Here is a 13,838-nt window from a genome sequence, read left to right on the forward strand (position 1 = left end):
TGCACTTGCGTTCACATGCAGTTCAGTTATTTAGTGGAGTGATGACTGCATTCTCTGACTCAACACAGAACTGTCAATCACAACCATACTTTCAGTGAAACCCTGCTGGGTGAATGGAATCAGACTGGACAACTAGTTATTTGTCATGTCACCAAACTATGCTTCAAATTATACCACCGTATAGGCTGCTTGTTTGTCGGCTTCCTTAAGTACAACCTAGGAGACTAAAATACTTTAAAAAATAATTGTATTTTTTGCCATGTGAATTGTTTGTTAACTGGTGTACTTCCATTATGTTGTTTTGTAAAATAACTTATACATTTAGTCATTTTAAGACACATTAATAACCCTGTATTATTTATTTGTCATGTTATGCACGAATGCTTTCCTGCATTGTTTATTTTTTTATATTCATATTTATTTATATTCTTATTCAAAAAGTGTATTTCTCATCATTCAATTAAGCATTCATATTATATTCTCCGGTTGCATTTGTGCATCAATAACAATTTAATTTGTTCTTATGTTACTCAAAATGTCCTAATGTCATTATTTTGTTTGATATTTCACAATAAGTAGAAGCAAATAGTATTGCGGTCTTTTAGAAGTATCAACAAATATTGTTTTGCTGGCAAAGAGTATTGATATGACATCGTATCATGACAAGAAATTTGTTTACACTCCTTTTCCCTACCAAGAGTGAGGCCCAATCCCAATTCTACCCCATAGCCCTACCCCTTACCCCTACCCCTCGTTTTGCGCGTTCCCGTGAAGGGGTAGTGGTGTACCAATTCTCTTTAGCTTGAAGGCGTAGAGCTAACGGGAAGAGGTAGATATCCCTTTGAACGAAGATTTATCAGGACTACATTCGAAACCAAGGAGAAAAAAAATTTACCGAAAACACCAGCCACAGCGGTAGGATAGTTACACCTGGTAGTAAGTAGATCCACAAATTAGAGCTCTCTTCGGGGTTGGATAGCTCAGGCCCCCCGCTTCAGGACAGCAAGGCTAAAATCGTTTACCATGTTGATGCAATTGATTGAGCAGGTGAACTTGTGAAACAGTAAGCACAGTATCTAGTTTAAGCACACAAGTAAACTCACTAGTCGAGCACTGATCTAAGCACACTGTCAAATTCCTCAGTGAAATCTGGTAAAACTTGTCAAGTATTATTAGCATTATTAATTTTAGGCAGTTGCTAAAAAGAAAAAAGGAAATGCATACACTCAACATCAGACAATGCACATCTTATTTATTCAGAAAAGCAATGCAGAACAATAGAAAAAACAATCAATAACCTCACAGAAATCTTAATCTTTACATAACATTGGCCACATTAAAGGCAAGTCAAAAGCGATAGGAAAGTTAATCAAGAAATAGCATAAAATGTTTTGAAATATACTTTTATAAAATATATAATTTTATAATTTTTTTAATAAACTTCATGTATGTTATATTGTCTAAAAAAACACAATGCAGCAATGCCCATTTAACTTACTCAGATCATGTGTTTTTGTTCAGTGAAACGAACATGTCAATGTTCTACAAGAAGACCACTTGTCAGGTCTCATCTTCCATGTGGTCTTGTGGAAGACGGGACCTGTGGCAACTCCTGCCCTATTGATGCACTCGGTCGATAACAAGAGAAAGCACATGGACAGCTGATACAGAGTGAGCAGTGGTCCACGCCAATGAAGTCCAAGGGCACCTCAGCATTGTCAACTACATGCTGTTTGGCTCTGTTACCACTTCTCAGTTGGGGGAATAGATGACCCTTCCAAGTACAGCTCATCTCTATTCACAGACTCTCTATTATCATCTGCAAAGAAAGCGCTTGCTTATGTGCACACCTTGCTCATGTACTCAACAACTGACATGAAGAAAATGCTTGTGAGGTCTTAATTAGATTCTGGCCAGATTTTCTTTTAAAAAACAAGCATTCAATTCTCAATTCAAGCATTTAATTGTAGCTTTACCTTTAACATTAAAATGTTGGTAATTTGAAGAATTTAATCTTGTGTAGTCGACTACTGTTTTCAGTGTCGACTAGTAGGAGCCATACTGTTTACTTTTAGTCGACAGGTTAACAAGACTTGCACATCATCAATCCAGTCCCACTTTTTTAGTGTTCATCAACGCTCAAAAGACAGTGTCTTCACTTAACCCGCCGGAGCAATCGCACTGGAGTTTATTTTAATCAAACCAAACCTATGAACATCATTAGTCACGATCACTGTGGGCACAGGTTGCAAAGAGTTTGTGAAGGAGAATAGAGCTTTGACTTCAAGTGCACACTAATACTCGAAAGCACTCGAACCTCTATTAAGTGGAATGTCTTCAGTGCATTTCAAAACTGAGACATAAAAGTATGGCTTTCTTTTCCAAACACTGACAGAGTAAACCTAACCTACTGTCCTTGTTTTTTAAGTTTAAAAATGAGCCTGTTGTGCAGCATTGTGTTTACTTTAAATCTTCTCCTTTTCTTTAGTGAATGTGGTATAAGGCCTATAGGTGATGCACATCTTTAAAGGGCAAGTAAACATATATTAAACTTTGCCAATAGCAAAACAGCCATCTCAGGAAAAACATCTATTGTCGTTCAAATCTATCTGGTGCAGCACAGTGGCTAGGCTGCAAAAACGACAAGGATGACACTCACATTAAAGTCAGTGTGAACCAGAAGTTGCTAAGACTTTTATTGTTAATGTACTTTCATTCATTCATTTTCTTTTCGGCTTAGTCCCTTTATTAATCTTAGCATATGTTTTACGCAGCGGATGCCCTTCCAGCTGCAACCCATCACTGGGAAACACCCATACACTCTCATTCACACACACTCTCATACACTACTGCCCATTTAGTTTATTCAATTCACCTATAGCGCATGTCTTTGGACTTGTGGGGGAAACCGGAGCACCCGGAGGAAACCCACATGAACACGGGGAGAACATACAAACTCCACACAGAAATGCCAGCTTACCCTGCCGAGGCTCGAATCAGCAACCTTTTTGCTGTGAGGCGAGAGCGCTACCCACTGTGCCACCATGCTGCCCCTAATGTACTTTCAACTGAAACAAAAAAATTTAGTAGGGGTGGGAATATCCTTTTGCTCATCATTCCCTCATACACTACCTGACAAAAGTCTTGTCACCTATTCAAGTTTTAGGAACAACTAATATTAACTTAACTTCTAGTTGATCATTTGGTTTTAGAAGTGGCTTATATGAAAGGCAAAGGCCTCTAGATTACGCTTATTTTACCAAAATAAAATATGATCATGCCTTGATTTTTAATTATTTAATTAGGACAGTCAGGTCTGACTTTGCTTAAGTCTTGTCACTTAACAGAAATAATGTACAGTGTAGAATATAAAGTCATGGTGCAGTGGAAAAAGAATTAATATTGTGTATGACTCCCATGAGCTTGGAGGACTGCATCCATACATCTCTACAATGGCTCAAATAACTCATTAATAAAGTCATCTGGAATGGCAAAGAAAGTATTCTTGCAGGACTTCCAGAGTTCATTGAGATTCTCTGGATTCATCTTCAATGTTTCCTCCATCTTACCTCAGACATGCTCAATAATGTTTATGTCTGATGACTGGGCTGACCAATCCTGGAGAACCTTGATCTTCTTTGCTTTCAGGAACTTTGATGTGGATGCTGAAGTATGAGAGGGAGCGCTATCTTGCTGAAGAATTTGCCCTCTCCTGTGGTTTGTAATGTAATGGGCAGCACAAATGTCTTGATACCTCAGGCTGTTGAAGTTGCCGTCCACACTGCAGATCTGTCACACGCCCCCATACTGAATGTAACCCCAAACCATGATATTCCTTGAGTTTCCACCAAACTTGACTGATTTCTCTGAGAATCTTGGGTTCATGTGGGTTCCAATAAGTCTTCTGCAGTATTTGTGATTGGGATGCAGTTCGACAGATAATTCATCTGAAAAATCTGCCTTTTGCCACTTTTCCAGATGATCAACTATAAATCAAGTTATAATTTGTTGCTCTAACAACTGGCATTGATGACAGGACTTTAGTCTGGTAGTGTACCAAACTAATGGTAAAGAGGGTATTGTGGCTAAAGCCATCAAACTGAAGTCAACAGAAAAGGATCGCCACCCTAAATGTGGAAGCAACCGGTCAGACTTTTTGTTTAGATTACTAAAACAAGCTTTTTTCAGAGGGCTAACTTAATTGCTCACCTAAAGAAAAACAATGTGCACTAGCACATTGTAAATTTTAATATCGGACTTTAAAGGCTAGTCAACTAAGAAACTAAACTCTTTTACATTAGAAAAAAAGACATTTGTACACAGGTAAAATATGAGTAAGAAGTAATAAGATCCAGGTGTGCTTTGATTCTATGGTGAATGGTAAATGTAAGAGCTGTCAATTCGAGCAATCAATCCAATCCAAGTACGTTCCTACTGTAAAATAGTAGCCAGTTAGTCTTTAATCATTGTATCTAAATCCAATCTCTATTAGTAGAAATTCCCAATGGTCTCAAATGGCATGGTAAAACACCAATCAACACAACCGGATCCCAGATGTCCTATAATGCTACTCCATGAGGATTATCTCAAGATGTGTGCCTGGTTGTTATGTGTCTGTGCTTGTTGAAACAAGAACACTGAAGACATATGTGGTCTAAAATGATTTACTAATGTTTGATGAAACTTCAAACCAAAATACAACCCAAAACCTCTATGTATACTCTTGACATTTACTTGGTATTGTTCACTCTCTGCCTGACACAATTATGGGTGTTGCTTTCTGCCAGCTGAGACCTTTTCAAAAAAATACGACTGTCTGTCATGTATGATCCTTTACAGAACACATTTTCAGTTTTAGTTTAGACATGTATTTTCAGCTCATATTTTTGTCCCCTTTCTCTCTCAGCGCTTTCATATGTCTTATCTCATGTATTGTAAAGTGATATACTTTAGTTTGAGAGGCACTTTGTCATCAAGTTCCACTAATTTAAAAATCTAGCTTATGTTGTTGTCGTCCCTTTTGATGCACTTCTGGAGGTCAAAGTTCATGATGCCGGTAGGTCACGTGACTGATGGAAGATTTGGTTAGTTTGTGGTAACCCTGCCACCACTCGCGTGACCTCTCAGCCTCACAACATCATCACAGTGTATCTCTTATAATGATGACATCACAGCACCTTGTAACAACTTAGAAATTAAAATAACATGCAATCTTGCCTTTTAAAATGATCAGTTTTGAGGAGCTTGTGGGATTTTAAAATACTTCAAATACACAATCCTTGCTTGTAAAAAGGTGTGAAATCAGTGGCATCTGCTGCTTTTGATTATATATATATATATATACACACACACACACACACACACACACACATATATATATATATATATAGATATATCACACAACACACACAAACACACACATATATATAGCTATATAGAGGGTAGAGGGATGGGCAGTATTTATGATACATGTATTTCAAATTTGTGATTTTAATACAAAATATTATTTTGTAATTTGTATTTGATAGGATTTATGAAAATGTCTTAATGTTTTGAATCAAAATACTTTATTGTATTAAAATACGATTGAATGCTTTGTAAGAGGTCTGCACGATGACATCATAAAAATGCGACCTCTGATTAATGCTCTCTCAGTTATTTGCCTAGGCTTGGGATCAGAACAGAAAATTGATTAAGAATGTGGTCGATGCTTGGAGTATGGATGGAATTATGCCACACATAGAGAAAATAACAGACAGATGGCAACAAAAGTCAACAACCATTGAAAATAGTATACAGCACAATGCCTAGACCAGTAATATATAATGGCAGTATTGTGTTCAATTTGGCATCAGCACTTTTGTTTAGGAAATGAGATGGAATAAAATATTAGTCCTAAAGAACAGGATGCGGAGCCTTAAACACATAATCATTCTCAGCCTCAGTGCTGCAGGTGGAATGCAAAGGATGTTTAGAAATATAAAACACCTAAAGATGGTGTACTGGTGCTCACTAAGGGGGCAAACTGGGACACTTCCAGTTAAAGAAGAACTGAAAACATCTTGGGAGAATGAGTATACTGTGCAAATAATAGGAGTTTTGGATGGATTGCTGATGTGATGCCAAGACTACAGTGGCGATTCCTGCAATTCCTGCAACGGCTGTTTCAAATGCCAGTAGATGATCTGCAGATGAAGGGTACAGTTAATGAAAAGATGTCAAAGTGGCACAATATAGTATATAATAGTACTCCAGTCTATACAGACTGGTCAAAAACTCCAGACTCACATTACACGGCAGCAGCAGGATATATATGAAGAGTGTATTTGCAAAAACAGACAACTCCATTTTTTAGCAATATCATGTTTTATGTTCAATATGCATTGAAGAGTATAATTGCAAAAACGTGATTTGTGGAAAATACTAAACTGAAGATTTTAGTAGTTTTCAGAAATCATATTTTACGTTAAGTATTAAAGATTTCACTTGCAAAAAAAAAATACATTTATTGAACAAACAATACTAAAATTACCTCTTCATATATCATCCTTTTAAAATTTAAGACTATTCAGAGATTTTTGCTGTTTTACTGGCCACGCAATGGATGGAAACACAATGAAGATATATAGTACTCTATTCCAACTCATTATCTGTATAACATGGTTTTTACAGTGATTTAAGAGATCTTCAAGAATGGACTTTCTGTATGAAATTTGTACAAAACTTATGCTAAAATAAAAGAGAAAATCAGTTTTATGGCAAAGGGATTGATCAAATATGCCTATTGATTGCAGGTTTGCGAAGAAATGTAATGCTCCCTTGTAAAAGTATTCTGTAGTATTTTCAAAATGCAGTATTATATTTTGATACTTGGTGTGACTTCAGTATTTTGTAGTTTATTTATTTTTTTATGGGTTTTCACCTTTTTTGAACAGTGGAGATTTACAGACAGGAAAGTATGGGGAGCAGAGAGAGGTTAAGGATCGGCAAAGGACCTTGAGCTGGGAATCAAACTCAGGTCGCTGTGAGCACCTCAGTGCCTTTAGGCTATTGGTGCCGACTATTTTGTGGTTTATTTTGATCCACGTAACACTGGTGTGTTTGGTATTTTATTTTAAAATACATTTCAATGTGTTTTTGCCCATCCCTATATACATGAGTAACAAAACAGCCACCAGTTTCCAGCCAGGATTACATTGTATTGAAAATAAAATTAAAAAGTTCTAGGACTTTTTGAGAAATACATTTACTTTTCATGTAAAGAGCTCAAAGTAAAAGCTCTCAAAAGCTCTGCAGGGTTCCATTCCAGGCAGAGTTTTTATATCTGGACTAAGAAGTTTCCACTAAAGTAACTGGGAGATTTCAGGCTTATTTTTATTGTTGCCAGATGTGTGCAACTGACAGCTAAATGTTAGCGTTTCTGAAATTACATGACTGAAGCACCTTCTGTAAAGCAATGTGATTCAATGGAATTCTTTTTAAATGCAGTTTTTCAATTGATTTATGAATATTATTATGAAATAAATAACAATGACATTCAACAGCAGTAGTTCTCAATATTTCTTATTCATATTTCTGCGTCTAGCTACTCTATCATAATAAAACACCAAAAATAAATATTTTTAATTGGGCCAGAACAGTGGCTCAGTGGGTAGCACTGTCTCCTCAAATGAAAAAGGTCCCTGGCCTTTCTGTGCAGAGTTTGCATGTTTTACAGTCCAAAGAGATGTGGTATAAGAGAAATGGATAAAGTAAATTGGCTTTGGTGTGTGGATGTTTCCCAGCTTTGGGGTTTGCACTAGAGTGCACTCTCAGGGCTGAGCTGTGGCGGGAAGGGCATCCTCTGGTGAAACATGTGCCAGAATAACTGGCACTCTTGATAAAGAAAGGAAGCAGCCGATTGAAAGTGCATGAGTGTTATAAAATTGTATTATGCCTTGCCAGTCTAGTAATCACACTTTAAAATCGTGCTACTTCACGAATCAATTCTTTTTTAAAAGATGTGTACTAAATGGGTGACATGGTGGCTCAGTGGCCCCGTGTTGGTGTGAGTTCCCTCCGGGTGCACTGGTTTCCCCCATAGCCCAAAGACATGTGCTATAGGTGAATTGGGTAAGCTAAATTTGTTCAAAGTGTATGTGTAAATAAGTGTGTATGGATGTTTCCCAGTACTGGGTTGCAGCTGAAAGGGCATCCACTGTGTAAAACATGCGCAGTGGCGACCCCTGATGAATAAAAGGACTAAGCCAAAGGAAAATGGATCAATGATTGAATGCTTCCTAAATATGTCAAGATCAAAAAATTTATTTAATAAAATATTCTTTTCCAATATTATAAAACGTGGTGTGCACATTATACATGCATATTCATATGTTCATTGTCTTGTTGACCTATTAACCTGTAAGCCTGTTCATCTTGGAAACACAAATTAAGATATTTTTGAAGAAATCTCAGAGCTACCTTTCAAAGGTAATAAAAAATCAGTCCATGTGTCATTAGTGCTTCAACAGTGTATATAAGGGAACACCTTGGTGTGCAAATGAATAAACAAAATAACAGACAAAAATTACTACTTTATTCAACAATATCTTCTCTTCAGTGTCAGCCCAGGTCATGCTTTTCCAAAGATGAAAGAGGGGCTTATGCATTTGGAAAGACTTGAGGGGTGAGTAATTAATGACAGAATTTACATTTTTGAGTGATCTATCCATTTCAAATACCATCAACTATAAAATGTGTTTTCCATTAGCCTAAAGTTATTACTTTGCAGTGTTGAGAACTTTAGAGACTCTCATCAGGACATTGCTCGAGTTTGTATCACTCTGACAACAGCCATGATGACGTCACAGAGAACAATGGCATTTTCGTGTGCTTTCATTCACTGTCACAATAACATTCTTTCACTGTCCATCCAGCATCGCTCATTCTGCTTTTCATCTACACTACGTTCTGGTCAAAGGACTCTCTCTCCCTCTGCCTGCAGAAAGAATACAAAGTAGTGGCTGGTCTATGTCTCCCTCCAGAATCTCTTTCCTTCATAAAAATCTCTCAAAAACAGGCAGGCACGAGCACAAACACATGAACAGGTGTTCTGTTTTATCAGTTTTACAACAAGACTACAATTTAAAAAAGAGGTGAGATATAGAAGGAGAGAAATCCAACTTGCTCTGAAACTGAAATGTGTGTTTGTCACGCACACGAGCAGCCCGGGGGTCTAAAATTGCTAGTCTGTGTTATTTATCACTTTAAGGCAGGGCTGTAACAGTTTTAGACATCGGCGGGACAATAATTAGAAATGGCCAATTGTCCTCCCAACGTTTGATAGAAACTGTGCTAGAATGATGAAACATCATCTGCTCTGAAGAATAGATTGTGTGTGCAGCTGTTTAGATTTCAACGGTAGCAGGACTCTCCAGGATTATTGCTAAATAATAACTAAGAAAGTATATGTAATCTACATAAGGAAGTCTCCTGATTACAATTCATTAGGAATATCTTGAATGTCACATGAGATACACCATGCCGGCTGTGCTGTCAACCTTATACGGTTATATCTGAAAACAGAAACTTAATAATTACTACTCTGTAAAAAATGGCCGTGATTTCAACGGTAAAAAAACTGTAAAAATGCTACAGTAAAAATGGTAGCATGTAAAATGTAAAAACCTGGCTGACAGTATGTTTCCTTAATATATACGGCGAATAACTGTAAATTGACTTTCCCGGAATTCCCTCCATTCCCTGCTTTTTGTTGACATTAATATAGATCTTTTTAGGTGTTTCCCCATCAGTTATGTACATTAGAGATTTATGTTACATCTAATGTTGATTAACAATGTTTATTTCATGACTTTAATTTTATGCGTGTTACCATACTGGTGTTAGGTCGCTGTGTGAATGACACTGAGGACCTTCTATTATACACTGATACTCTTTTGTACTTGTGGGAAAAGTTGTTTGTGATGAGCTTTGATTCATTATGTAACTTTCTAATCATCACCTGCATATGGCTGTGTTAACGTGTCTATCTGTGTAACAAAAGATTTGTAGACGATGTTGGTAATTCAAAATACAGACATATTACATCTATAAATTAATGAAATACTGTAGTTTACTGTAAAAATTAGAAATTACTTTTTTTTTTTTATTACTTTTACAATTTTAACGGTAAAATACTGGCAACCACAGCTACCGTTTGTTTTCCCGTAAATTTTACGGATTTATTTTTTACTGTGTACAATACACTGGGATTTCCAAAACAGCAACGGGACGTGTAATGAGAGTAGTATATTTTAAGTTTTGATATTATTGTGTTAGTTTGAATGGCCATCGGGCTAGTTTTTGGCTATTATGATTGATTATTGCACTATTTATTTATTTTTATATATATATTTTTTTTTTTTTGCAAAAACCTGGCAAGGTTTCTAAAGTTTAAAAACTCTTTATCTGAAAGAAAGCATGTGTTTAATGACTGAGAAGCTATGGAGATTATTTCCTTTACAGACGTACCCATTAGAAATAATTGCCATCTGAATAAGGATTTCATGCATCAAACATAAAAAAAAAACCTAGAAATGACTTTGTTCTTCCGTGCCTTCCACATCAGGTCATGGTGCGCGTTTAAACTTTTTACAGTCCGCTTGGCATTGAGTGTTTGCAATTAAAATCATTTAGCGGATGGCAATCTTAATTATCCCTTACATATAAAATAAATATAAACATATATTTAGATAGATAGATAAACAGACAGACAGACAGACAGACAGATAATTATCATTATATTAACGATTCAGAATACTAAATAATTTTTTATCGATGTTTCTATAGATAGCTGGATTAAGAGTAAGAGTTCATCATTATCATCAACTCACGAGTTTAATTTTATATGAGATTATATTGCAATGACCACAATATGTTGGCGGACAAACACTTAACACTCCTTTACACTGAATAACACTTTCCTTTTTACCTCAGTACAGACATCTATTCATCCCACCTTCAGGGCTAATTCACTTTGTTATGAAGCAAACAAAGTCAAGATCAATTAAATAATGTACAGTGAGTATTCAGGATAAACAACCATCACTTTGGATTTTGCTGTTCTAGAGAAGAAATGATAACCTCAGACAAGATTTCTAAAGACCGCAAAACATTAGTTGCTGTTCTCCATGGAGAGACTGTCCAGGTGATTTATGCTTTCAGAAGGTCACTAAAACCCCAAGGAAAAAGGGACCTATCTAAAGACGTGTTTAATATTGATTAATTTTATCCATGTACAGACATACTGTTTGTAGCTGAAGCGATATTATATATTGTAGTCAAAACTAATATAGTTTTTTCATGTTTTGACTTATAAAGCCAATAACCACAGTATTACCATACATCAATTAATTATTTAAACAATTATTTAACTATTATTTAAATTATTAATTCAGTCATTTTCCTTTGTGGCGTCATGGTGGCGCAGTGGGTTGCATGATCGCCTTACAGCAAGAAGGTCACTGGTTCGAGCCCCGGCTGGGTCAATTGGCATTTCTGTGTGGAGTTTGCATGTTCTCCCCATGTTTGTGGAGGTTTCCTCCGGTTACTCTGGTTTTCCCCACAGTCCAAAGACATGCAGTACAGGTGAATTGAATAAACTAAATTGGCCGTAGTTTGTGTGTGTGTGTGTGTGTGTGTGTGTGTGTGTGTGTGTGTGTGTGTGAATGCAAGTGTGTATGGAAATCCGAAAAGAGTATGAATGAATAATTTTCCTTCAGCTTAGTCCCTTTATTTATCAGGGGTCGCCACACGGGAAGGAACCGCCAACTTATTCAGCATATGTTTTATGCAGCAGATGCCCCTCCAGCTGCAACCCAGCACTGGGTTTGCACACACATACACTCTCATTCACAAACATACACTATGGCCAATTTATTTTATTCAATTCACCTATAGCGCATGTCTTTGAACTGTGGGGAAAACCGGAGCACCCTGAGGAAACCCACACTAACACAAGGAGAACATGCAGACTCCACGCAGAAATGCCAACTGACCCTGCCGAGGCTCAAACCAGAGACCTTCTTGCTGTGAGGCATGATCCATTTTAATGTCCATTTGGGATTGTTGATTGTTTAAATAAAACTTTAATTTTGTAATGGTGAGCCCTTAAAATGTATATAAAAATAAATAAATTGCTGTAGATGACTCTGGTACTGTACATATGCAAACCAGCTGGGAAAAATTAACATTAATTTACTAATCAAGAACCAAACACTGCAAGCCAGCTAAAGGATCTCATCTGCATGAGGTGAGAGTATCATAATAGCATGCTTGCATCCTCCAATCCCACAGGGAAGAGTGAACTTTTGATTCATACTTGCGTGTCTCCGTGAACAAAAACATAATAGATTATGAATCACTAGAGATGCCACAGGTCATCTCTCAGAGCATACAAACCTGAGAATCTCTCGACAGGTGAATAAATACAGCCTTACTTTCCAATGCCTTAGGGGAATTTTCAGTGTGTGAGACGGTGTTCTTGCATGTGTGCGTGTGTGTGTGTGTCTGTGTGTGCGCGTGTGTGAGCGCGCATTAATCAATCTTCAGACTTCTCAATAATTTACCACAACCACACTCTCTCTCTCTCTTTCTCTGTCTCTTTCTTTCTGACAAACACACACACACATTTTGCATGTCTTAGGAGACGCTTATATACTCCATCAAATTATCTAATGCAGGCTGAGTGTCACATATTAAAACATTACCGTATATTTAAGCAGTGTATCTATGAAAAACACTGACAAGACTCAAATACTGTATCATTCAAATAAACAATCCTTAACAAAAACTAAAACTAAACTTAGTTAAACTGCATGTACGTGGAAGTCATTTCTGCTGACTACCCACTCAAAGAAGACAACCAGTATTTCACATCATCTTAGCTGCGTTACACCAGCCCAATACTGACAGGCATTGTTATAACCCTTTTAATTACATTAATTTAAAGGTCTGATCCCGACAGGCACATCCAATTCCCTGAAACATATTTGCATAGGCAAAAGCTCATTATCACATTCAAATTCACACGGTCACATTTATGAAACCATTAAAACATAGGCTACTCATACAGTTAAAGCTTCTTTTAAAAGTGCAAAGCATTACCTAAAAGGTAAACGATTCATTCTCTCATTCATCAGCACGTGTATTATTTTACCCATTCTCCAAGCAGTTTTACAGTGTTTCCACCACTAAGACAGCAAGAAAGGAAAAGTAGTAAATTGAGGAAAGACATGCCTTAAAGTATCTCCTGAGACCAACAGCCATACATTTACCTGTATTCAGTGACATGCAGTTACAGATGAAGAGATGAGGTACAGAGAATGCAGAAGAGGGTCTTACCTGAGAGAAAAGCAAGAGAAAAGGAAAGAGAGGAGAGGAAGAGAGGAGGAAGCATGATGCGTGGTGCTCTGAGAGACTCAAGTGAGGGTGCTTCTCCTAAGCTGCTAGTTTCTCATCTGAGCAACACAGAGAGAGAGAGAGAGAGAGAGAGAGAGAGAGAGAGAGAGAGAGAGAGAGAGAGAGAGAGAGAGAGAGAGAGAGAGAGAGAGAGAGAGAGAGAGAGAGAGAGAGAGAGAGAGAGAGAGTCACGTCAACATCGCTCAGACATGCTGGACATGACTAAACTCACTGCCAAACCAGCAGCATGATAACACACACTAACACGTGTGTGCTTGCGTAAATAAAACCACAAGCTGTCTATTATTTAAGGCATCCTGTTGCTACTGTCCCGTGACGTGGTAGGGCAGGAAGGCTTATTGAGATTGATATTGGCTACAGAAGTGTGTGTCTTTAAATGT

At 37.1% G+C, this 13,838-nt stretch overlaps 1 protein-coding gene across 1 annotated transcript in view; it reads right to left on the bottom strand.

The window, feature by feature from the left end:
- The window catches only part of rxfp2l (relaxin family peptide receptor 2, like), an 80,711-nt gene extending 67,263 nt beyond the window's left edge, over positions 1–13,448 (bottom strand). Inside the window, exon 1 of the mRNA XM_056458098.1 lies at positions 13,381–13,448. Coding sequence (XP_056314073.1) covers positions 13,381–13,435 — 55 coding nt within the window. The 5' untranslated portion in view covers positions 13,436–13,448. The remainder of the gene's footprint in view (positions 1–13,380) is intronic.
- Positions 13,449–13,838: the final 390 nt, after the last annotated feature.

Source organism: Danio aesculapii, chromosome 5 (genome assembly GCF_903798145.1).
Source record: "Danio aesculapii chromosome 5, fDanAes4.1, whole genome shotgun sequence".
In the NCBI taxonomy this organism is placed as follows: domain Eukaryota; kingdom Metazoa; phylum Chordata; class Actinopteri; order Cypriniformes; family Danionidae; genus Danio; species Danio aesculapii.